Source organism: Oryzias latipes, chromosome 14 (assembly GCF_002234675.1).
Source record: "Oryzias latipes chromosome 14, ASM223467v1".
Taxonomy (NCBI): Eukaryota; Metazoa; Chordata; class Actinopteri; order Beloniformes; family Adrianichthyidae; genus Oryzias; species Oryzias latipes.
The window spans coordinates 6,004,623-6,031,944 of record NC_019872.2 but is presented as its reverse complement, the minus strand read 5'-3'; the positions used below and the strand labels follow the sequence as shown (position 1 = coordinate 6,031,944).

General features: G+C 38.5%; 1 protein-coding gene across 1 annotated transcript in view; it reads left to right on the top strand.

Annotated features, from left to right (window-relative positions):
- LOC101167169 (gamma-aminobutyric acid receptor subunit beta-2) overlaps positions 1-27,322 on the top strand; it is a 59,718-nt gene that overhangs the window by 9,445 nt on the left and 22,951 nt on the right. Inside the window, exon 4 of the mRNA XM_004084208.4 lies at positions 22,012-22,232. Coding sequence (XP_004084256.1) covers positions 22,012-22,232 — 221 coding nt within the window. The remainder of the gene's footprint in view (positions 1-22,011; positions 22,233-27,322) is intronic.

The window sequence follows — 27,322 nt, the reverse complement described above, 5'->3', positions numbered from 1 at the left end:
TGCATATCATTATGTGACTGTTTCTTTTACAATTGGAGCACCAGCTCTAAATGTCAAGGGACACAAGGCATGTAATAGTTGCCTCAGGTTAAACAAGCTTACTAGTAAGGCATCTGATTCATTGCTGTAATGGTGAATGATAGGTTGGATGTCTAGATAACAGCTCTACCCTCCAGCAGTTAGCTGTAGCAGAATGTTTACTTTTTCTTCTTGTTAGCAGACAGACGTCTAGGCATAACCAATATAAAGCTACTCTGGTGTCCCATGCTCTTATGTCCTCCATCTGTCCACGGTCCTGCATATTTTCATGGTTTTGCTGCCTGTTTGTCCATCGCACAGCACCAGGGCCCCGCTGCAGGGAGGATTAGACAGAGTTACAAAGTCAAAGTGGGTTAATCGGCTAGGGTACCATTTCAGGAGGCATCTCGCAGCTCACTGGCCACTTGATTGGTTTGAGTGTTCCTGCCCAAACTCAGAAGCTTGAAGATTGGCTGTTGCAACAATGTTTGTATTCAGCAACTATTTTTGTAGAATAATTATTATTAAAGAAGTAAACATTACAACAGAAAGTAAATAAGCAATACCTTAAAACCTATGATGTACGTATATTGTTCCTCACATCCACCGTTGTACAGACACATTTTTTTAAGTCCACTAAAAACTACATACCCCAGAGACCTGGCATTTGGTACCATTGAAAAGCCCCAAATGTCCTCTGTTGATAACCAAAAGAAGGCAATTCAGTAGTACGCAGTGTTTGATAAACTCCTGGATTAGTTGACGACATGCTTTGCCTCCTATGTGAAAAAGCTGAAGGGCACTCCAGATGTCATGCAAGCCAAAAAATTGGATATGACGGATGTTATCAATCTTGGATCAATTATGTGGCATGATTGAACACAAAGACAGTCAAACTGCACAATTAGACAAAAATTTAAGATGCATGTCCAAAGCAGAACTCATTTCCACATAGGTTGATCAAACTTCAAACAAAAAATGAAGCCTTTGGATTATTTTAAGGGCTATATTTGAAAACCAGCTTCATAGATGTTTAAAGATAGTCTTCAAGGAAATGGATATGAGATCTGAGTTCTTCTAATCAAATGAGGTGTTAAAAAAAAGATGAGTCCACTGAAAATGTAGGTACTTTTATTTTATCAGAGTGATGGCTGATGTCTCTGCAGGATATTGGAATCTATTGACTATAAATAAGCAAGAAACAAGTGCTTGGTGGTGTTCTGCAGGTGTAAAAGCCCTGTTGCAGCATGAAGAGCAGACTGGAATAGATCTGACTCATTCTGGTTAATGAGTGTGATCCAAGCCTCTAAACTCTTGATTGAAGCACAACGTAAAATAAAGCAAGTGAGGTGGTCTCATTTATTCCAGTTTAAAATAGCTTAACTTGAAAACATAAACAATTATTGCCTGGTTCAAAACGTTTGCTTTTTTTTTAAATCTAAGAATACTACTGATAGCAGCAGTGCTGAGGAAGTTCTGATTGTACCCCTTTGTTTTTTTTTACATTTAACCTGAAATTGTAGTAATTTGATTGAGATATATGTGCTTAGCTATTTGTAGCTTGTGAATTTGTCTAAAGCAGGGGTCCCCAAACTTTTTCCAGTGAGGGCAACTTGACGTTTCCGTTTTCTGATCGGGGGCCAGGGTCAGTTTGAAACAGAAAAAGTGTGACAGCCACAGGGTTGCCTAAATGTAAATATTTATTGTTTCCCAGAAAGCCACACATAACCAAATATAAATAACCTGATCTGATATCAAAAAATCCTCTCTGGGTTCTTCACCAAAAAAAGAAAATAATAAGAATCAGCAAACATTTAATAACTTAATTGCTTAATAGCTATAGCTTTGAGAGTTTGTCTTCTCGCATTTGCAAGCTATCATAGTTCTCTTTGTGACGGGATTCAATGTGAGGTTGCAGTAGCAACATTTTTAGGTTGGCTGACATTTCAATTCAAATAAGCTTTATTGACATGAGGAAACAAGTCCAGGAATTCTGTTGGGCAGGCCCTGTTCACCACGCTTCACTTTTCCATGCTTTCATGAGTCTCGATCACGTGGCCATGCTAAAAAACAAACAAAAATGGAACAAAAAGAAAAGAAAAAGGGTCCCTCTCTGGTATCATTCAGGGGGCCGGGTCAAATGCATGGGCTTGTCAGGACCCAAAATGCAGCAGAGCATTATGGCAGAAACTTAAACCTCTAATGCACAAACTCAGCTGAGAAAACATTGAGCTCACAAAACAGAAAAGCTGAAAACCACATACCTAAATACGCTAAGGAAGATTAGCTTAAATGAAGACACCTGTGGCTGATTATTAATGTGAACCTGGTGTGACTGACAGGAGCCAACTCAAACCAGATCACGACAAGAAGCAAGAAAACACAAATGAGTATATTTGAGAATAGCAAGTATACTACAGACCGACCTAATTTCCCCATCGCATGATAATAAAGTCTAATTCATTGTAGTAGGTTTAGGGGATGTCATCTGGACTTGGTTTTAAAGTTAGAAGACGTTTCGCCTCTTATTTTAAAACCTAAACAAACCAAACCAGTTCCACCTGAGTCGTCAACCGCTGATAGAGAGGACCAATCTGGAGAGTGAGTCACTGGCTCTCCAACCCCCAGCTGAGGACAAAGGACTATTAACGACCCGAAACCATGTAGGCTAAGTGGACAATACCTCCAGTTTCAGGTCTGACTCCTCCCCCATGGATGCATATATATACCAGCTCTTAGACCAGCTAATTCAGAATTGACAAAGCCTCTTGGATAAGAGGCGAAACGTCTTCTAACTTTAAAACCAAGTCCAGATGACATCCCCTAAACCTACTACAATGGAACCATCCTGGATGAATGAGAGTCTTCATAGACAAAAGTCTAATTCAATTCAATGTACGTGTAATGTAAGAACCATACCAACTGAATACTTCCTCAGACTAAATTGAAACATTTTAAAGTTAATATTCCAGTATATATATTGTATATAAAAAGTAAGCTTCAAGTATAATGCCTGGCTTTAAAAATAGACTAGCTATACTTGTAGTGCATTTAAATAGACTACTTTTTGCCAAAGCAAAGGGTGTTTTAGGAGCCTTCCAAATGAAGAACTTTAGTTTATTTTGGAACATGGTTTTTACCAAAATGCATCAATATCTATAAATAAATGGTGTTTATCATTGACTGAACTCACAATTATACCAAATTCTGATGATCGAACATAGCTCTGGATAGCTACTCCCAGAAGTCCGCTGGGGCGTGACACCTCTTGCAAATGGGAACTAAAATACCTCCACCTGTACCGCTTTTTATGTTCAGACAGGAATGTGCAGTCGTTCTGTTTTTTTTGAATTTTTTGAAAAAAATAGTCAAAAACAAGTATCAGTAGAAACTGTTTGTCTATCGCTCAAACTAAACATTTTATATATATATTCTGCAAAAGTTTCACATTAGCATCAAATTATTTTATAATACTAACATTAACAGCTATTTTGGATTAATGAGAAAAAAATGTCCACATTTACCATCGATTCATATAGTCTGTGCTGCAGAAAACGTCTTTAGAAAGGTAAATGTCTTCTAGTTATAATGGAACACATAAAAAAACCTTTAAACAGTCAATTATTGTCTTACATGGTGTGACATTTCCTCTTGGACACCAATTCCTTGTCTACAAGAGGAAAACCTGTTTAGGAAAGCTGGTGGGTGGAGCATTGGCTCAAAATCTCTTTTAGAGTGAGAGACTCTATCACAATGCCAACACCAAGAGAAATACACACATTTTAGAACAGACAATCAAGCTGACGTCTTTACCTTTCAAATACAATTAGAATACAGAAAAAATCGCACAATGCGCATATCAACTAAATGCAAAGTGAGCACAGATTGTTTAAAGCTCGCTCTTATTAAAACTTTGAATCAGAGCACGGGGTTATTTTTTTGTATAATCTCTCCTCTCATTTTTTGTTTTTTGTCTATATCAATGCTGGTTGACAGTCATTTTGCCTTTAATAAGTGTTGACTGGAATATTTTTCAGCCATATGCTTCAAATTCCATGCCAGGTGCTTCCATATGGTCAGAGCATAACTATACTCAGAAACTCAAATTGCTGCACTCACATTTCTCCAAAAATAACAATTATGTAATTTGTCATGATATCAATTGTGGTGCATGTGAAAATGATGCGCTTCATAACAGCTGCTGAAGCACTTTACACATAAAAACAACATGTCTCTGTGAACAAATGCACTGGTCCAACTGAAAGGATGCATCGGGGTTGGATGTTAATAGTAAGCCTGAGAGTGAATCTAAGCCTCTTTGGGTTGTTTATTGGGGAACACCCATCACTGCAAAAACCTATTTTTAGATTGTTAATCAAGGTAACATGCTCAGATTGATGCACTCAGTATGATATTCTATAAACTAAGAGCAGATTGAGATTGCTTTTTTTCACCCACATGTTGTGACCTAGCAAAGGTCAATGTGACGAGCAAATGGTTGTAAATGCAAGTCTTTATCTAAAGTCCCACTTTCTCACCGGCATTAAAAATAATGCAGTTTGTCTGGTGCTCCTTGAAGCGCCTTCTTTTTCTTTACAATATAAGTATTGCATAAAAAATGGCTGTTTTGATCTGTATTGACATTTGTTTGATACCGTGGCCGACAGGGCTCACACTACATACAAAAGAAACAAACGCAACGACATTAGCAGAAGCACAACGAAATTACCCGCAACACAACGACATAACCGCAGCAATAGCAATAACCTAAGCACAACGGAAATGAGGACTTACATTCAGTTTTAACCTATTCGGTGCAACAGAGTTTTAGGGCCACCAAAAAAAAAGTAAAATTAGGAGAGTTTTGAACTGTAAAATTACGATTTTTTTTCTCGTAAATTTACGAGATTAAAGTGGAGGTGAGCATACAGTGCAGCAGCAAGTGAACGCCGCGCAGCAGCAGAGCAGACCGACTAAACTTAGTTGAACAGGTGAGCTGAATGTTTATTGATAACATTCCAAATGTTTGGAAGCTTATTTGTTTGATTTACGATTTATTAATTTTTTATATATTGATAGGTGGTTTGCAGGATATCTGCAGCCCGATGAAGCTGTCGCCGATGGTGTCGGTATCCCTGCACCTGTCCACTTGAATCCTTTCTTCCTCCATCAAAGACAAGATCTCTACGTCTGTGTGACGCTTCCGTCTGAGGAGGAGGAGCTGTTTTTGGCATTTTCAATGTTCTAATGCTTATATAACAGACTATTTCCATTCCTCTTTATTGTTTTATGTTGAAACGGGGACGTTTCATTTGGAGGAGGGGGCGTATGTAACACTGTTTAATTCCGCGTTGGTGTTCGGATGACAGCTTCATGACGTAAGGTGACAAATGAATTCAGGGTGTGTGAATGAAAAGGAGAATAAAGGCTGCAGCGGTCCTCTACACCCAAACGTGTCTCTGAGCTCCTTATTTTACATATGTATTTTTTCCTCGTTAATCTATGACTTTTTTTCGTAAATTTACGAGATTTTAAGTCGTAAATATATTAAATAAAAACTTGTAAAGAGCCTTAGATGCAGATGTCACTATGTGGAGAGCTGGGTAAAGTTATATTTTTAGACAAATGTATATTTGTAAGAAATTACGTTATCTAGTAAGAAAACATTCTAATCATGTAGCTCTCAGGAGCGCCGAATAGTTTGAAACTGAATTGTATTTTTTCCACCGGTAGGAAAAAAAAAGTCCTTATTTACGTTGTGCTGAGGTTAATGCTCTTGCTGCGGTTATGTCGTTGTGTTGCAGGTAATTTCGTTGTGCTTCAGGTAATGCAGTTGCATTTTTTCTTTTGTATGTAGTGTGAGCCCTGTCGGCCACCGTAGTTTGAGGTAAAATAAGCGATAAAAACAAAGTTGAAAACACAGTTTAGGTAATTATTCCTGATGAGGCTGTTGATTATCAAGGTAATGCCTCAGTAAAAACTGTCCTTCTTGGTTGATACGGGCTGTCTGCAGGCAAAAAATAGGCAAACCTGTAAGGGACACGCAGGTGGCCCGCACAAAATCTTCAAATTGTTGACTGCTTGGTGGGCTCAAAGTGTGTCCAAACTTTTGGTCTGTACTGTAGTCACTTGGTTTTATATAGATACTTGGATTTTTCTTGTGGCTACCATGATTTTCTGAAAGAGGGGATCCTAAGGTGCATCCATGCGAAATTTGGTGCTTTTATCAGAAAATGCAAGATTTCTCTAACCAAATCAGCTCCGCTATTAGTGCTGTTCAAGTGATAAGTGCGCACTCATTGCACGCTTGATTCTTATCAGATGATAAGAATGTAGTTTGGGTGGACGTCCTACAGCACTTGCATATCACAGGCATACCCTGTGCTCCACTATTGAGCCGTCAGTAAGGAGCCGTAGGTTCGTCTTACAAATGACTAGAGTAGGTTGGAAAGGCACTGCACAACACCATCACCCATACGTCATGGAATGACTGTAAATTACTTAAGGATACATTTACCACATGCATAGCAATGGTATGCTCCTATTTTAAGGACATCGCTTTTATTTATTTATTTATTTATTTTTTAAACTTGTCCTGTCCAACAGCTGGGCAGACAGATGAGAGCTGAGGGCCTCTTGTTTTGGACATGTTTTACTTTAGAAATAGGGGTTATTAATCTTCAGACAAACCAAAGGCATGACTGAATAAACCCCTTTTGTAATTGAGGCCAAACTTTATTAATTTCAATTATGTTTGAAAATCTTTGGTGTTGGACCGGACGGAAAAGGAAAGAGGGGAAGAAGAGAGAGGGACGTTAGAGAGGGGGGGTGATAGTGGGAGGGGGGGGATAAGACCATGAAGCAGCATAGAGCAGACAAGTTTACTGGTTGTTTATCATTACGGCAAGGCTCAAATGTAGTACAAAAAGGGCGGGGCCTGTCCACACACACACTGAAATGTCATCAACACACCTGCTAGCTGCAAAAATGTTCACATGTCCACATGTACACAAAACAGATAGTGTTCACACACGCATACCTATGCCTTTAAACCAACTAGTGTGAGATCTTTCATTCATTCAATCATGCAAACTATAAGTGCAAAGGTGAGCTAACACCTGTGCTCAGGTGAGTGTTTATGTTCTTCTAAAATGGATGGTGGAACGTGGAAAGAAGGAGGGAGAGCGCCCAGCCATCCCCACACCCAGACCCCTGCCGCAGCAGCAGCGGCAGCCGGAATTCCCCCAACGCCACACGGCAGCAAGCAGGGGACAACCGCCCCCCGGGCGACCAAATCCACCACCCAGGCCAGGACCAGCAGGACCGCTGCGAGGCCCCCAGAGCCAGAGAGCAGGGAAGCAAGGGGGAAAGAGAGCGGCGCCCCAGCCCAACCAGGAGAACAGCCCCCCTGCCGCACCGGAAGAGCCCAACGCAGGGCCCCACCCGAGAAGGGCACCCACAGCCCCAGACGAGCACCCCATCACCACCCAGGAGTTCCAGGCATCCCCCCGCCCCAACCCCAGGTACGAGTCAGGACCCCCCAAGGGAGACCCGCTCCGCGCTCCAGGCAGCCACCCACCCGGCCCACGGTTGGTCCAGGGAGGAGCAAGGCAGGGGCCAGCCCCCCCCATCGCTTTAGATGTCATCAAAATGCACATTGCAAGAGACAGCAGCACCTGTCTACAATCCTCCATGGGTCCAGACAACCCAAAAACCCACAGCATTGCTACAGCTCAACCTCTGTACAGGTGCATGTGACCAAGGCATCAGGTGTGTTCTGTCAGTCAGATTTGAGACTCATGTAATCTAGTTAATCAACAATAAATATGAGCGAAAGAGCTGAAAAGAAGTGGGACGGTAGATCTGAAGTACGGGATGGGGTAGCCCTGTTGGGCTGCATCTTTTTGGGGAAACGGATATGCCAAAATGTAGAAATATTTCTACAAATTAAATGTAGTTCTTAAAAGTAAAACACGCATCATAAAAATTGCAACATAAGTTGTTCAAAAGTTTGAGGCATGATTGAAAGAAATGGAAATGAAGGGGGATTTGTTATTAACAATCAAAATTCATTCACAATTTATAGAGTATTATATAGTCATCCATGTCAAGCAAACGTCTTATCTCCTGATACGAATTAATCAGTGGCTCAGGAGGTTGAGCAGGTCATCCAATGATTGAAGGGTCGGCGGTTCGATCCCCGCTCCCCAGGTCAACTGTCGTCGTGTCGAGACTCTTCACCCTCCCTGCCTCCAGTGTGGCTTCACTGGTGTGTGAATGCGTATGAATGTCCCGGTGATGGTCAGAGGGACTGTAGGTGCGAGCTGGCAGCCACTATCATCACCAAGTATACATGACGAGTGAATGAATAATGGACACATTGTATTAATCAAAGACAAGGGGAGGTCTCATCCTCTTTCTCAGCTACAAAAATATGCTGATCGATTGATTGATTGATTCTCTGTGACATTTATTACTAAAGCTTTTTCATATAGTTTATTGTTTTTCATAAATAGACAAACCTACATTTTGTTGGTGACATCTTTAGCCCTTGTGCTATCCTAGGCATTTTAACATTGGGAGTTGGGTCATCTAGACCCACTAGTCAGTGCTCTGAACCTTTTTTCTTCAATGATTTGTGATCCTCACTGGTGTCCATGGATTACATGAAATCTTTCCACCTTTATCCACCTTTGTCATGGTAAGGAGAACACGTCAATGTAAGGGTGGGGTCATCTAAGATAGCACAAGGGTTAATCTGAAACAAAATTTGGTAAACACCATAAATTCATGGATTTTCCTTTTTTATGTTTTGATTGTAGATTTAAATGGGGGGAAAAATATTTCCTTTTTGAAATGTCATGTAAAGTTTTTTTTTTCTGTGCAAATAGACTTGTTAGTACAGGTATTGATGGGAGGTTTCCTGTGCAGATTCAGTCAGATGGTTCCAGCCCTCCCTCTTGTCATCACAGCTCTATAATTGGTCTTTTGGGTCAATGTAATTTGGTCCACAAGTTTCCTGTCTGACACCAATACAGGCTTAACAACATGTGTAAACTCATACCACCAGCTGTCAAGCAGTGCACTGGGCTAGTTTCTGCTTTATCACAGCTTGTCAAAATATACAAACTTGATAATGGCCAAATGGGAGAGACAGTGAGTGTGGATTGGTTTTCACAGCAGCTGAACATGACACTGAAAGCTGATAATGGGATAGTGTAAAGCTGGATGATACAAAACTTGCTTTCAGCTGAAGAGACACTTTTTTCCCCGTACAACTTCCTTCACCATCTATTGAGCAGTGATTTAGTTTTGTTAATTTTTAGAAGTTCTAATTTATTTTTATTTGTTTTAATACTTTACGATGCAAAATGATTAACAAGTTGAATTGATTTTAATTCAAAATTGAATGCAATTTAAAAATCCCAATGTTTTGTGTTTGTCTTTAGGTTGCAGAAAATTCCTGTGCATTTACATGGATTTACAGACTTCATGTATACACTTTGCCAGTGAGGATGTACCATGTTTATTTATATAAATAGTGGAAATAGCTTATTGGAACAAGTCTAGAAGGAATAGTTTTTCACAAGCTTTGCAGAGGGAAAAATTCTACCCCAACACTAGATGACTCCCTCAAAAAGCTGCCTGCTAGAAGTGTGCTTTCAGTGTGAGAAATGAGAACAATGAGGCTGGTGGTGTCAAACTCACCACCCTTATCACACCATTTGGAGGGTGTTGTTTTCAAAGTCTTTCACTTAAAAAAATAATGTGATAAGGAAGTATTTCAGCCTCCTGGAAAGGAGCAGAATTGAAGAATACAATTCTTATTATAATTGTCTGCTCCCTTTTAAACATTGCATCATATTTACATTTCTCAAACCATCACCTGTCCTCAGATTTCACCATATACAGTTCAAATTAACACAGTAAATACAGTCCATTCATTTAGGACATACATTCCAAACATTCAACAATCAAGTCTGTACAATCTAATTTGTTTAGCTTTATACATCCGGTTAAATTGAATAATATTTCGACAACTTTTTAACTGATTCTCTTGGGAATTCCACATTTTTACCCCTGCTACAGACAAAAACCTTTGCTTTAGTGTTGTTCGAGCAAACTGTTGTTTGAAATCAAATTTTCTGCTTTTGTAAGTCTTCAGGTAAATCTCTGTTTCTGGTTTTAAACATGACTAATAAGGTCTGCAATTCTATTACTTCTTTAAGTTTTAATAAACCTGACTTAATAAAAATTTCATTTGTGTGATCTCTAAATTTAGCTTTGTGAATAATTCCAGTTACAAACATACCTGTTCATCTGAGGCAGAAAACCTATAAAAAGTGTCAGAAGTGCAATTCTGGAATAAACAGATCTTCATAGCTGTTTTCAGAAATAAAGTATTGCAAGTTTGATCAACAGGATCCAATACTAGCTAGGAAACAACTGACTGAAATCTTTACCAAAGAGGCTTTCTTGACTAAGAAAATGAATATTGAGTCCATGATAGCTCCCCTCTGGTTAGATATAATGTTATACTCTGACAAAGTTGCTATTACATCTTAGGGAATTCAAATATAGATACAATTTATTTAAACCATTATAGTTAAAGCGAAAATTGCAAAGTTCACACTATTTTTTCCTGCAAATGCATTTTTAAATAATTTGTGTTTTGCCCAAACTCTTTGCAGAAATCCAAGAATCCAAAATTAAAGCAGACACTGTGTTTTTGTTTCTTTTCAGTTGAAAGATATCATTATGTCTGCAGTACTCAAATAGAATTACTTCATGGCTAAACATCCATTTTATTCAAATTAAAATGTGGCTCTTTGTGAGTTTGGTAGATAGGAAAAGAATAAATCAGTCTTCGCAATGATAAGTCTGTGGTGTGGTGTTATCAGTCATAATGCCCCCCAACACATACGCACACCTGCACACACCCAGTGGACCGATGTGTCTCTTATAGGTCACTCCAACTGTGAGAAGATATTGCTTCTTCAAGGGTGTTCTTGCTCAAAGAGATTCCCGTATGCACGCCATCAAATCTGGACTCCCACAACTCTGCTTCTTTGTTTGCTTGTCTTTTCTCAGACCACCCACAGAGAAGTGTGTAAACTGGATTTGTGCTTGTTGATAACTTGTTTTGTATTTGCTCAGGCTCTTGTTATGTTTCGAATCCAAAGACATATTTATATATTACATTATCTCCTTGCTGGCTTTGTGCACACGTAATGTGTGCTTATACTCTCTCTGAATGCCAAGCGCTTCTTCCCGGTTCCCCAGATCTCCATAATGCATGAGGTGTGGGAATTTGCTTTGTGCATAGCAGATAGTCAAAGGACTGCCAATGTAAGGCTTTAGCGCATCAGAAAAAAGGAAATGTGTTTTTAAAAAAAAAAAAAACTGCACGATGCATGCAGATCTTAAGTCACGCGTATCTAAATAAAATACACAGTCGTTTTGGATTCAACAACCATCCCTCTATGCCCTCAATTCATCTTATTATACCCCACCCCACCCCCCACAAATACTTTTAAAGCAGGTGAAGCAATAAGTGGGACAAATGACGTGCTCTGAAGTTGTTTCCTCCGTCTCTTTGGCCAGCTAGCATGAATGACAGCTATAACTGAAAACTCCACAGGCTTTTCTATCCACCCAATCTCCCCAGCTTTCACTGGAATTCAAAAGCATGCTAATAATGTCCTCCCCCTTTACCAGCATCCATTGCTCACCCTCTTTAAATTGGTACTCAACTCTGTACTCATCTCCTGGCTGGGGCTTACAGATTCCTATATCAACTGTGGTACATTGGATGCAATCAGTTTTGTTTCATGACTGTCAGCAACCAGAAGCTATTAGTCTATGTTTGGAAAAGTGAGTAAATAAATTGATTTTACCCTTCGTTTTCATTAGTGTCAGTGATACAAGAATGTAGGGGAAAAATATGTTTTAAGTCTGAGGACTTTGACTTTTGAAAAGAAGCCTTGTAATACATAATAACAGTAAATAAAGTAGAAGTCAGCAAACATCAGTCTGGTCTTTTTAGTGGAACTTGTAATGCAGCTTTGAATAGGCCATTAAACCAACAAAACTGCTTAGAGGGATGAATATTTCAAATAGAGTCAGGCTGAGGACTTTATTACCATCATAGTAATTTCATTTAAAGGCTGGAAGAACACACAAAACTGAACACACACTTTTCATCCAACTGACAAACATTCCTGTCACCTCCCAAAGCAACACAGACTGAACTTGAGCAATTGTGCCAGTTATGAATGACTGAAACTGATTATCTCTTTTTATTTTCTGTCTAACATATCATTCTCTCTGTAATAAATACCAAAAGTACTTTGTCTGGAGCAAATGGGCCACATAAAACACACACAGCAGCTCCTGTAAGAATTCCCATTGCCAATTTGCAGCCCGCTGTGCACGAGCTGTTCTACATACAGAGGCTAATCCTGTGGAAGTTACACGCACATCTCCACAGACTGTGGAATATACAGTATGTCACTCTGCTCTGAGTGTTAAATATTAGATCTTTTTTTGGAAACGTTGTGACTTCTGCCAGGTTCCCCATACCCTGTTGCTGAAGTCATTAAGGCCATGCTAGACAGGATATTACTAAACACTTGTTAGAGGGTTTCTCGAATGAATTAAAGCAGGTGGTTGATAAAGGGATTGCATTTATGTCCTGTAAAAGTGTTTTAAAGAGAGACAAGGGAGTTTTAGGCTGGGGCGTAAAAGTTGGCACTCCACAGGGTTTAGCAAAAAAATGCTCTCTGGAGATTCTGTGGGGCTCAGTAGAAATGATTATCAAAAATATTTAAGTCACATCTGTTTGCCTTTTTTTAAATTATAAATCTGCACTGTTATACTCAATGTTTTGAAATATTTGAATGTTTTCTATTTTTTGGGGGGGGTCTGTTCTAAAACCTCAGCAGGTAGGTGTAATAATATAAGTCCTTTACCTTTGCTTTAACACTTTACTACCAGTGCAAAAATAACCCCCAAGACAACAAATCAGTGTTGAAGCTGTAGAGGAAAGAAGAGATAACATGAGATGAGAGATGAAAGAGGAGGGGAAGAAAGTGAACCTGGGGAGGTCATTGATGGTGCTGGAATTAGGGACCGAAAGTGAGGAGCTGTGAGAATAAAAAGTAATTTGCATCCCTGTCCCACTGAGCTTTTGAGTGTCTTTCATTTACCCCCACATGAAACCCTTCTTCATCTCTTCATCTTTTGTGGCGATTTCTCCATCCCTTTTCGTGTTTTTTAAAAGGACGGCAAGCTTAAGTGGTGGCATGAAGAAAGGCATAACCTCTGCTCGCTATTTAGTCATCCTCATTCTGATCCTCTGCTTGGGTCTCCCTGTGGACTTAAGCCCTCATTCCTCTTTGTTTAACCTTGTCTTCCTATAATGAAAGCACAATATAACAGCTCGGAGACTTTCTTTGCACTTTTTACTGGGCTGTTGTCGGTTTATAGCATGTTTTCTACCATTTTTTTGTCCTAGATACAGTGTACTTTGTGTCATCTCTTAAAGAAACATACAAACTGTTAAAGCTAAATGATGACATAGCCTATTTTTTTCTTTTAACCCATTTGGATTTTATTCCATGGACACAAAATTTTATGCTTCTTTTTTTTTTAAATAAATGTAAACATTAACATGTTAAATTTTATACCCAAATTTAAACATTTTGGGTATAAAACTATTTACCAACATAATGTTATCTAGGTTGTATTTGGGCAGTAGCCCAACACTATGCATAACAGTGAAAAATAAAATTGGTACAACTAAACAGTGGTAAAGAAAGAGAAATTCTGAATTATAAGAGTACACACTAAAATTTGAAGGTTTGTTTTTCTACTTTACCAAAAAAGAAAGTGCAAAACACATATAAATAGGCAACAGTTTTCATTGGAACTACTATAAAGTGGTGTTTTGCCAATGTCTTGACTAGAATTTGCGAAGTAGAACAACCAGGTAAATAATGGATGAGTCACTGAACCATTAGTAATGACTGCACTTTATATTTGTCTCAATTTATTCACAATAATTTGGTTTCTTTAGGTCATAAGTTCCTCAGAAAGTATCACTTTTTTATTTTTGGAAGCCTAATTGAGAAGATACCCAAACTAGTTCAAAATAATTTAAAAAAAGTCATTGTGGGAAATGTTCCCATTATGTTATAATTTTAATTGATAAGTAAGCAATACCTCTAAATTTCGTCATCAAAGTAACTTTTATGTCTCCTTTGAGCTTCAGTTACAGCCTGACAGCAACATCTCATGCTGTACACAAGCAGACTTGCTGTCGCCTGAGTCATGGCTTTCCACCCAGACAAAACAATTTCAAATTGATTCATGGTGCAGACACGAGTTAAGATGGGAAATATCCTTGTTAGAGAACAGTATGTTGTGCAGAAAATTTGGATAAAGTTTTAAGAGGTGGACATGTGTATTCAAAGATTTGCTGTGAACGTTTTAGTGCAGGTAAATCCAGATTTTTCATCCGAAATCTTCGTACCCATCACTTCTTGTGAGGTATTGGGTGCACAAACACAATACTTCAAATGTATTCCACCTCTGGTATCTGAAACTTACATTTTTATAAATGCATGAAGTCAAATCTGTTGAAGTTCAGACACATCCAAACTCTTTCTACATTACTTACATAGTCACTAAATAAACTAAGCAATGCATAGTTTCTTAACTGACCATAATACATTCCTTTTTTTGGTCAGTCAGTGCAGGTACTATAAATGTTTCCATTCAAATAAAAATATCCCAATTTTACAAAACAGGTCATATGCAGTTTGATTGTTAATGTTGTTAACACAAAAGGATTGAAGTTTTTGAGAAATGAGCAAAGTGGAATGCACTGAAAAAAAATCAACATTAAGAAACCCATTAACACAGTGGGAGACACATCAGGAGAACTTCATATTGTTTAATGGTTATAATGGATTCTCTAATGGCTGTAATGACTCTTTTCATAATCCTCTCCTGTAGCTTCAGAGCCTAGCATGTTCTCCTCTCATAAATTCAACATCTTTAGTCTATTTTCAGATTCCCACAACCTTCCCTTCCCTATTTATTTTGATGTTCATGGTGAGATCAATGAAAAGCTCCTCAGTAGCTAACATTCTCTGTCGAGTCTGGTTGAACATCACCAGAGACCATGCAGTTCCTCTGGTGATGTACACCACCACCGTTTTCCCTTCAAAGAGATCACAGAGAGACAAAACAAAGCTTTTTTGGTTTTGAGTTTTTAGGTTTCCAGCAATGTAGTCACACCAACACTTAAATGGCCTCATCATCACACAAAGCAGAGCACAACAGGCTGTCCACTCTTCACAAAAAATATTTTCCCAATAATGTCAGAAATAAAACGACTTCAAAGTCAAAACATGGAGGTTTACAGTAGAGGAAGATTACACGAAAGTCATGGGTGCCAGGACCTAAAACAGTTGAAGCTCTTTTTAAAGCATCGTTGCAGTTTCAAAGAACACTGAGAATCTATAGATTATGACTGCACTCATTAGCGTTGCCAAAATGTTAACAGTCTTATAGCTCAACTGCACATAAAAGCAGACGGTTGCACGTGTCACGTCTTGATGCTGCTGTGATAATCCAGGACAGAATGCAGATGTCATTTCCAGTGCTCACACTTCCACATTCAACAAGGAGAGAAAGGGAGTTTGTGTTAGGAGGCTCTCCTGTGGTTTCATACATCACAGCGAACCCTCCTGATTGATGGTGTGTACTGACGAGAGCAGAAAAGATTGCTTCAGAGGAAGACATGGCAACAAGCATCTCTTCAGCTGCACGTGCTGTGGTCTACAGCATGCCAGGAAGAGTAAAATGTGAGCTCTTACATAAGCGCCAAGCGGGGATTGAAGAGTTGAGAAAGCAGCACGTGCAGTCGGGGATCTGTTGCTGCAAGCCTTAGGCTACTCAAAGCAGCCAACTTCAGCACTTTTCTTTCACATACATGCAGAGGGCATAGTAAACATAGATATTTGAAAATCTTTTTTTCTGTAGCAACTCTACAACATACCAGAGACTCACCCGGAAGAGGGAACTGTAACCCAGTCAAGCCCACATCTAAGAATTGACCAAAAATTGCAATATCATTTTTATAGGATAAAGATTATATCAATTTGGATACATTGGGTGATTTGATATGTTTTTGCTCACAACCATTTTAGTTTAAGACCTTACTTACTGTCTCAAATTTGATTTACACATTTTAACATGGTGTAACTGTATTACAAAAAAATTCATTATCAGGAAATGTTTCATTCTTTCAAAATTAGCAAAACATTTCTCACCAAAAGTGTTTGACATTTCATGACAGCCCTTTGTAAACTGACCAGGGAAAGCCCTTCTACTGCCTCTAATGGAATGATGATGAACTGCAGGGCAGAAAACAGTTTTATGTAACATTTTTAAAGAATGTTTTGATCATGCTAATGAGATAGCGCGTCTCAGAAATGCACGTATCAAATATGATAAACACTGTTATAGAGGGTTAAAGTTTTCCCGATTTTTGGTCCAGATTTACATAAAACCCTTCTTTTCTAAAAGTCCTATCATTGTGCTCCATGGTGCTGTTGCCACTGTGCTATTTATGTCTTCTGGAAGAACTCATCTCACAAACTCGTTCAAAATGGCTGTCAGCCGCCACCACCCCACCCCCCAAGCCAAACATCGCACAAATAACAACAACAAAAACAGGACAAAACCTATTTAAGTCAATCAAAGACTTTAGTGAGGAATGCTGCTCCCTTTTTCTTGACTCCATGCAGTCGATGTTCATGCATCCAGTTCCCAAGGTGCTGTGGGATGTCAGATCCGTAGCCAACAGGCATATTCAAAAATGCATGTTCAGCCTCTTTGCCGGGAAGTGGATATGCCAGTCATGACAAAAAGTTCCCTGAGACAGCAAGTTTTTAACTTTGTTTTTCATGGATGATTGGTGAGCTTCTTAGTTCGCAAAGCAACATGAGCATCTGACTGCTGGCTTGACTGTTTTACCATGTCCTAGATTTATCGTTCTGGGATTCTACTGCAAATCATCAAATCCAGCTTCTTGTTCATAAAATATTAACATCCTGTAAAGGTTTCAGATGTGTCTGAAAGTAAGTTTATTCTTCTATGTGGCCCGAATGTAAATGTCAGTGCAATCAGTATTTTTTGGTGCATTCATATATTTTGATAATTTTATTTTCTTTAACTAAAAAAATCTCTAAAGGCATTTAAACCACCCATGGTAAAAACATTTTTTTTCAACTCTCAACATGTTTCAGAGAACACGCTTAGTCAGCAACCTTTGTGTCCATTGATAAAAAAGAAAAAAAGATGTCAACTCAGTGTATCGACCATCATTTTCCAACTCACAGCAAACAGTTCAGAAGCAGAGTCATATTTTCTGCAGAGAACATTGCACCAACCCAGGGCTCCAGACTAACTTTTTTCACTAGGAGCACAGTGGCCCCTAACTGAAAATTTTAGGGGCACAACCAGAAAATTTAGGGGCGCATACCGTAAATCAACATTCTAACAAAATCTATTAATTTCCACTGTATTACTAATAAATACTTTAATAATAGATGCAGAAATTACAATGTGCTGTTTCTAATTCAGTGTCACATTTTATTCTGCACTTTTGAAGATGCAACAAGAAGGTAAACTGACAGCAGCATCGCTGTCATGACAGTACAAATAAGTAAAGAAAATGGATGGAAATTTATCTTTGTGACACCAAATAGGTGCAGCCAAGATGGACAATAAGCGTGTTTGAGATCACCCAGGTGAACTCAACGCTGCGCAGATCACCTGGTGTGTGACATATATTTTTGTTTTTGCTCCAACATTAACTGTCAATCATCACAAAAATATCGCGAGAAAGGGGTGGGAGCAAGGGGCAAACCTACCCGGACACAACTGGAAATTTAGTACTGAACTGACTGAAAGCTGCCCTACAGACTACAAAACAATGCATTATGGGACATCTGTCCTGATGGTTTTTGTAGTGGAGTGATTAATTAAAATAATTTAAAATACCAATTCATTAAAAAAGGCTACATACATTACAAAATATTAAAATAATCATAAAATATATAATAACACAGATCATACTAAGGGGGAGAGGAATATTAAAACTAAATTGAATGTTAAGGACTCCAATTTCCTGTTCTCCTTCAGTCTTGCTGCAGATTCGCTTTCATCTCACAGCCCCCCCCCCCCCCCCGGTCTCCCCAACGATCCAGGCGAGGTGCTGGTTCAACTCAAACACGTCTATCGTTGCATTTTCCCCAAGTATTTTCAGTGTGTCTACAACTAATGTTGTTTTTGCTCGAGCGTGTTTAAAGTTCAAGCCCCGTTAGCTGTCACGCATGTAGGTGTGGGACATTTATTCTCCTCAGCTGACCCGACTCCCGCGGGACGGGGGCGGTCGGTGTGCTGCCGTAACCCGTATGATGCGCCGCCGTAACCGTAACCAAAACCTAAACCTTCCTCCGGGTCTGTGTGACCCAGAGAAAAGTACAGCACGGACTGCATGTATTTAGAAAATTACGAGCAAAAAAATACGTTCTAAAGGAAAGTAAGGAACTCCTTAATGTGGTCCGGGGAAGGGGGCTGTCAGGTTTCCTGCTTGCAAAACCCTGTCATTGTCACGCCCCCAAGAGTCATATACCCCACTGTGATTGGTTGGCCAGCTCTAGGCCCCTCCCCCTACACGCATTTTAGCCACTCACAGTGACTTTCCCTATTCTTCTCACACGCAGTGGCCGCCTCACACACAGGCATCACGCGAGTGTGTGCTCGCGTTTCATGAGTATGTGCGCGAGTGTGTGTGTCTGCCTGCGTGCGTGTGCGCTCGCGTCTCATTGATTATTTCATTGATCATTGACGTGCCCCTTCCACGTTTAATGTATAAAAAAATACAAAGGGTGGGGGAGGCAAATTTACTGCTCGCACATGTGCGACTGGATGTAAAATTTAGTCGCACACTCTCAAATTTTGGTCGCAAAATGCGACCAATTGCTCGCAGTCTGGAGCCCTGCACCAACCCTTGTTAAATACCATTTATTAGTATTTGCTTCAAAGTAAAAAAAAAACACAGAAATGTTGGAGGCCACAGAAAAAGAGTTAGACAGACTCCCCTGCAACTAAACACAGAACAAGCTCAAGTCCAGTTGGCTCGTCAGTGCTCCTGTACCTGACCATGTACCTCGCCTCTGGCTCACCTCTACTACTGCTCCTACACATAGCTGTGGATCCTGCTTCCGGCTCATCTCGCGCCCCGAGCTGTCCCCCGACTCCATCTGGACGAAGATCATCTGTTGGACTTTACATATGTACTGTAGTTGTAGAGTAAGATAAATTAATTCCTCTTCATGGGTTCTGGTAAATTGCCTGTCCGTCCTGGGGGAGGATCCCTCCTTCATGTGGGCACCCCTGAGATTTCTTTGTTTTTTCCGGAATCCGTTTTTTTTAGGAGTTTTACCTTACTGCGTAGGAGGGTGTAACCCTTGAGCTATCCTAGGCACTTTAACATTGGGAGTTGGGTCATCTAGACCCACTAGACAGTGCTCTGAACCTTTTTTCTTCAATGATTTGTGATCTTCACTGGTGTCCATGGATTACATGAAATCTTTCCACCTTTATCCACCTTTGTCATGGTAGGAATAACACGTCAATGTAAGGGTGGGGTCATCTAAGATAGCACAAGGGCTAAGGGCAGGGACGTATAGTTTAGTAGGTTCAGTTTAGAATTTTTCTATTGAATTGTATGTATTTATGATACTTTTTATTTTATGTTTTACCCTACATTTATCCGCACAAAGCCCATAGAGATGACTGTTGTTGTGAGTTTGGACTAAACAAATAAAATTAATTAGAATCGAATAAAGTCCAACTATAATAGTAATTGCTGTGTTTAGCATTTTCAATAATGTATGTGATTTTTGTCATTCTGAAAGAGTAACTTCCCAGTGCAGTGAATAAAAAAATTCTACTTGGATGTAGGAATTGATGTTTTTCTCTTGTAGAATGCTACTTTTTTAATGGGGGGGGTAAGGAAACTATAATTTTTAATTAAACTACAGCTAGAAGGCAGTCATTTGACTGAAACATCATAACTTGTGGGGGGGGGGGGGGGGGGGGGGGGACTATGAACCAATAGGACCCTGCCTTCCTCAATGTGTGTATTTTTTTATTGTGACATTGTTATACCGATAATATTTTAAAGCACTGAGGAGGTCTGAATATTGAGTTCCGTAAATGACCATTGCAGTGAATTTGACTGATTGCTTTGTAATGGGGCTTTTATAGTTTTTGTTCATTTTCCTGATCTTTCTCCTGCTCCATAGTTTTTTTTTTGTGTGTGCTGTATGAAGCTAATATCAATCTATAGTGTCATTTTAAACTCAAATCCAAAAAAAAAGGCTACTATGCAGGTTGCCATGAATTGGATTATTCTATTAAATAAAGCTAATTAGGTTATAGTGTTTCTGTAACAGCAAAACAATTAATTATTATAGCTTTCATTTAGTGTCCTGGTTTGTTTTTACCCGTTCTACCACATATAATAAGATATTTTAAAAATAACCCAAATTATATACAAATCATGTTTGAACCGTCAAAATAACTGTTTCCGATCTAACGCTCGGTAAGGACGGCAGTGTGGCACAAACAATACTTCATACTGAGCTTCGCTCAGTGCAGAGCTTAAGTATTGGTTGATGAATGAATGAGAGTCAGCTGTGCGGCATCCAGGACGTGTGTGCTGGGGGTTTCTGGGAGATGTAGTGTGGCTAGAAATCTGGGTACGCTTCTCGCGATCAGAGGGGGAGAGAGGACTCTTACTTCTGACAACTTTAGACACGAGATACATTTGATTCATTAAATATAAATTAGAGTAACATAGAGATTGATTTGTTGCTTGAAAAGGAGTGTTAAGAAGAGAACTTATATCCCATCCCCATTGTTAAACTCAAAACAATCGGAGCTGCAGATGTTGAAGACATTTGTGAAAACTTCCTTTTCAATTTGGAGAATAATCTTTTTTTTCCTTCCACTAAATACAAAAGAACTCCACAGTAAATAATTTCCTGCCCACTGAGTATTTTACTCAATGAAATTATTTATGCTACTAAAAGTAAAAAAGACAAATAAGGAGAGCACAATTACTTCTCTCTTCTTTATAAGACTGAAACACAGCTCCAGTCTTCGGTCCCCTGAAGGATGCTTGAAATAATAAGAGAGCATCGTCTTCTGTTTGGCTCTGCGGAAAATGGATACGACCAAAATTGATGAACGTGTTGTGTGCATACGACAAAGTAAATTTATTTCATGCACAAATGGTATTCTTAGATAAATGGCGGTCATCAAAGGAAATTGAGCAAAGTTATATTTTAGTGAAACAGATTTAGAGGTTGCTTGGAGATAATCTTCTTTGTCTGGAACATGTGGTTTCTCTTGCTCCCTTTCTGTCTCATCTGACTGGATGTTTGTGAATCAAATGCACACAAGCACAAGCAATAAACCAACTCAAGAAGACTCCCACATATGCTCCCCTTTGACACAAATTAATCGACCAAATCTGTTGAATACACGCAAACTGTGTACACACTAAGAGCTAGCCATCTGCCCTTGTTTCCCCCTCTCTGCTACATGCACACTCTTGCCTGTTTTCACTTCCTGTTTCATTGAACTGGAGAAATTCCCTGTTGCTCTGTGCTAAGTCTTTTCTGATCTCCACTTGTGTTCTGTCTGCTATAAATAGAAATTCATCCAATATTGACACCACGTCTCATTTAATCCAAACGGTTTTGGTGACTTCTGTGTGAAATACTTATCTTTAAGGTTAACCACCTTCATCTTCACTCTGTTTTTGTTCCTCTCACATCTGTCTTCCTCCTCCCCCATTTATTCCCTTCTTTCTGTCCTCTTTTGTCCCTCTTTCTGCACTTTCAGGACTACACACTTACGATGTACTTCCAGCAGGCCTGGCGAGACAAGCGGCTGTCCTACTCTGAGATCCCACTTAACCTGACCTTAGATAACCGTGTGGCCGACCAGCTTTGGGTCCCCGACACCTACTTCCTCAATGACAAGAAATCGTTTGTCCATGGCGTCACAGTTAAAAACAGAATGATTCGACTGCATCCGGATGGTACTGTTCTGTATGGTCTAAGGTGAGATTTTTATCTTTTGAACCAACTTTGACTAAACTGAAACCTCCACTTTTCATCTATCTGTAAAGAAAGAGTGTAATCCTGGGAAACTATGAACACATTTTGTACTTTCAAAAGACAGATTCTATTTTAAGACCACACAAGCAACCTGAGAGCCAAAAAAAAAAAAAAAGTAGCTTACATGTAACAATGAGTCAACGATTGCTAATTTAAACCAAGACAGTAATTAGCTCATTAGAACCAGATGAACAAAATTACTGATGTGAAGTGCAATATTGCCCCTGAGTGCAAACCATAATGCAGATGACCTACTTGTGTCCTGCTTTGCTGAATCATGTCCACATCACCAACAAAAGCTCTTTTGCAACAATTTAGCTTACTTTTCACAGATCCCACTTTACATAAAATTGTTTTTTTTGACGCCATAAAACGGTAAACCTGCAAATTGGAAATGAGATGAAGCACTATTTATTTGGTGCTGCACCAGGAATGCCTTCACTAACAATTGCTTTGCATCCTGAGGGCTGGTCCAGTTGTATCACATTTAACTCTTCAAAAAGCAGGTTGAATGTTTCTTTTTCAGTTTCGATGTGGATGAGATTTTTCAGTAACATTACCAACAAAACACTGTCTGTTCCAAGCTAGCACTATTCTGAGCGTGTTTGTTTACCTTTTCACACCATTTGCCCCACATTATTTAGCTTGTCAGCCCCATGTCCATCAAATGTTCACACATTCAAGTCCTGTGAGGATTGAAGGGAGAACAGGGTACTCTTTTTCAAACAAAAAAACTCCACCATCCTTATTTTTGCATTCATCCACAAGATGGATTGGTGACTGATGGAACATCAGATGTACATATTATCCTTAGGCTGAATTATTTAAGCATAAAGTGCTCATTTTACAATGCGAGTGCTCGTTTTTTTCCCCTTTCTTTGAGTGATTTGTGCTTTTTTTTCAACGAAAAACATCTTTCACAAACTAAATTTAAGTTGGAAAATTTCTTCTGCAAGTTTTAGATGTTTTAGTAAGACATTGGTGTTTTTATCCACATTCTCAAAACCCCTGTGGTTTTGTAATTATACATTGCGAATTTTAGTACAAAGGGAAACCTAAGCTACATAAAGTTATAACAAACAAGAAAAACATAAAAGTGAAATATTTCAATGAAAACTGCTGTTGTAGGACGAGATTTGCTTAAAATGCATGTGCCTCAATCAAATACCAGGGTACGTCTTTTTTTCAATTACTTTAAAAATAAAGTAAATCAATGCCAATATTTGGGATCTGGAACACAAAGTAGGTAAAAAAAAATGGGATTAATGAAAGGTCAGAAACTGCAACAATAGCATTTTGAAAGTTGATCAGGAAAGGGTGCATTCACAATGGACTATGTACTTTGGAGTTAATTTCCATGGTTCCAGCAGGTGCAAAGGATCATGTGAACTTTGCTTGGTTGTGTAATGTTTCCAGGAAGTTTGATTGGCTATAAACTATTGAAACAAGTCTAATTTGAAAATAGTACCATGCAAAAAGGCACGAATAGAATGGAGAGAATAAAAAGGCAAAATAACAAACAACCAACCATCTGTCATGTTATAAAGCAAGTTTCTTCTTGCAGATTCCATAGGGAAAAGGCATAATCCACCGGCAGACAAAATATTAACTTTGTGGATTTCTTTTTAATAACTCGTAACCTAATTAGATCTGCTGTGCAAAACAAATACATCAAAATGTAGCTCATGATCTCTAGGAAACGGCGTTTGACTGTTCCTTTGGACTGTAAAGCCTGTGGCAGATATGTGGTGCAAATATTATTTTGGATGAAGTGGGATTATACTTAAATTGGGAGAAAAAATCCATCACCCTTTGGACTTCATACCATTTAAGTAGGATGACCAGATTTCTATAAATTCCAAACTAGGTCATTGGCTCAGTTAGAGCTAAAAAAAAAAATCCACATTTCTTCTCCTTTTAGACGGAATGTTTTTGTTATAAGTGCTGGAATTGTGTTAAAAAATATAGAGCCATAGCCTTAGAGCCATTGGTAAACTGTGGCTGCCCAAGGCTTCATTAAAGCCTAAAAACACACATTTTGCATCGATCAGGGTGTTTTAAAGTGGCTTCGTCCTGATTGTCTCATAACGTCTGTGTGGCTATTTGACGGACTGACTGTTCACCGATCAAGCTGGTGTACTGCCTCTTTTCTGGTGGATGCTCTGAATAATGAGGCCTTGGGGTCCATGTTTTATTATGTACGGGTACTTATTTCCTGAAGTGATGATTGTTCTCATCTGTAGTTGTACACAAGTAGACATCTATATTTCAACAATCTGTATTTTTATTGACATTTTAAAACAACAGCATTTATTAGCATAAGTCACAGAGCATTTGAAATACATTTCAAGAGTAGTAATATTTATTTTTTCATATACTTTTATTTTTAATGTTTTCGTTTTTGGCAGTAGCTGGGAGGCAGCTGTTTGTGGTCACACAGTTGTCTTCATATTTTCCATGAAAAGTGATGCATCTCTGTTAGTCACACCTAATGTGTCTTAAAACTATTATTAAAGCCTTCCTATTAAACATTATCCTCACTTAGCCTGATAATCATTTAGATTTTTAACCTATTTATAGAAAATATGATAAAGTCGACAGCATTAAGTAAAAACCAAGCTTATTTTAATGGTTTGGTAGAAGGAAATTCTTTCCCTCAAAAAAGAAAACAGCTTTTAAAACATCAGCAAACAAAAAATCAAATACACCACAAGGCCTTCAAGCAGCCTGTCCAGAATGGCAGTGGGGAAAGGTAACATTGAATTTACAGGATTTGTATTGTATTGTTTAGCATTGGTGCAATAGCTAATATTTTGAGTATTGTAAGGCCAATAAAGCTCCAAAATTTTCCTAATTTCATAAATTTATTGACTAAAACCAAACCACGAACCATTTTTGGACTAACTATTTTTTTAAAAACTTGATTAAAATCTAAGACACATTATTTAACATGATAAATATTAGTTTACTTTTTTTTCATATTATTACCAAGAGTAGGGGTTCTGCTATTTCTAAGGTGTGTTTTATTAAAAACTACTTTGGTGCCTCAACCTTTGAGCTTCTTTAATGATAATGAAAAACACAGTCTCCCCTAAACCTCAAGCAGTTTATGTTTTCATAAAAAACATTCTTTTCTCTATTCCTTTTAAACTATTTCACTCAAATGCAAAAAAGGAAATGGCAGCTTTTGAAGACAAAAGGGACAAAAATGAAAAACTTAAACTTTATTTTTTTGTTAAGCGCCTTTCATTTTGATTAAAAACACAAAAGAAAAGAAAATAGTCATAAAGAAAATTAATTCAAACAGAAACACAGGATAATCACACAAAATTGGCACCCCTCTCGCTCCAGATTCCTCCCTCCACCCACCCAGTTCCCCCAATATAACCCTGAACAGAAACCAGGAACCGCAGCTTCAAGACGAAGTTTGACTTGGTTCTGCTGTAAGGCAAACGGCATTTTAAAGCAGTACAATAACATGGTAAACCAGAAATTAGAATTAGAACAAAACTAATAGGCAACAACCATCACAAAGTGAAAAGAAAATTAAAATAAATAAAAACTGTTTTTGTAGTTAAATAAATAGATGAAGGTAAAATTTTACAATATAATATGAAAAAAAAGCAACATTTGATTGATACAAATGAAAAAGTTTAGTTAACAGTTAAGTGAAGGAGCATGCAAACACCAGGAAATCAAAGAGAATCTCACAAAACCAAAGCAGAAATATGAAGAAAATGTAGGAATATGCTCCTGGAAAACTTAGCAGTTTCTTGCACTTCAGTATTTCTCCATCATTTAAGCTTTTTTTCCGGGAAACAGTGTCACTGGGTGTATGCACCATGAGCAAGTTCTGAATCTCAGTTAGGGTGACCTTTCAAAATGGAGAAAGAAAACAGAGAGAAAAGGAAAAGTAACAGGGTAGTGATTATCTCTGCTGTGGAACAGAGGATTGTAGGTAAGATGATTCTCTCATTTGGCACATTTTTATCTGTGTTGTCAGGTGTGCCTAGCCGATTATCCACCATGCTGTGCTGGTCTGTGGCAGCTCGCTCATTGGAGTAAAGATTTTCCTCAAGACTAGAGCTGAGAAAGGAATGGCAGCCTAATATTCACAGCCTCATCCTTAGATACACTTTCTTATCTACAAACAAAGAGTCAGCAGTAGACCCCCATCTTTGTCTTTTTAACCAGAAAGTTAAATATCTGTGAAGCATTGTGATACGTTCCAGGCAAGAATTGTGAGAAGAGGCAAACCTTCTCTGCAATTACCTTTTTTGTAACTTCTTGTTTAAAATATATTTTTCTGACATTTTTGTTGTTGAGTTCTCAAAAAGGAATCCTGATTTTGATTAAAAAAAAGCTTCTAAGGGGGAGTAAATTTGAGCCTAGAACAACAGTTTTGTACACTCATTGCACTTGTGTTAGACTTGAGATTCACATTTTTTCTGGTTAAGCTCAACAAAAGACAAATAATTTCTGTAGGAACTCATTAATTGATTGAAATTTGGTAAAGAAGAAATATTTGTGTTATTTACTTAAATGTACCTGATGTGAATTTAACATTAAAACATTAATTTGTTTTAATTTTTTAATTGGGAAGCTTTTATTGTAGTTCAAAAACATTAGTTCACTAAAGTTTTAACCGTTCTTAAAGTGCCTTCCCAGAAAAAAAATCATTGAATTTGACACATTTAAAGCCATTTCTGTCTTGTTAAGAAAAATAACTCAAAGAAATTGGCTGCTGAAAAGCAGCAGGTTTGATCCAGTTTCTTCCCAATTCCAGAGTTTTTTAAATCTGACATATCTGAATCAGAATTGGTGTCAACAGCATTAGAAAATGATTCCCAGCTTTGCCTTATGGGTTTTTGGATTTCTAGTCTCACTTGAAGGCATTGCAGCTGATGGACAGATTAAAATCTCCCACAGTGATGCTCTGTGAAGTTGATTTGACTCACTTTAGTTGTTGGAGATGGAACCTTGACCCCTCAACTCTGCAAATCTTTGATTGATAATTCCAAAAAAAGAAGCTA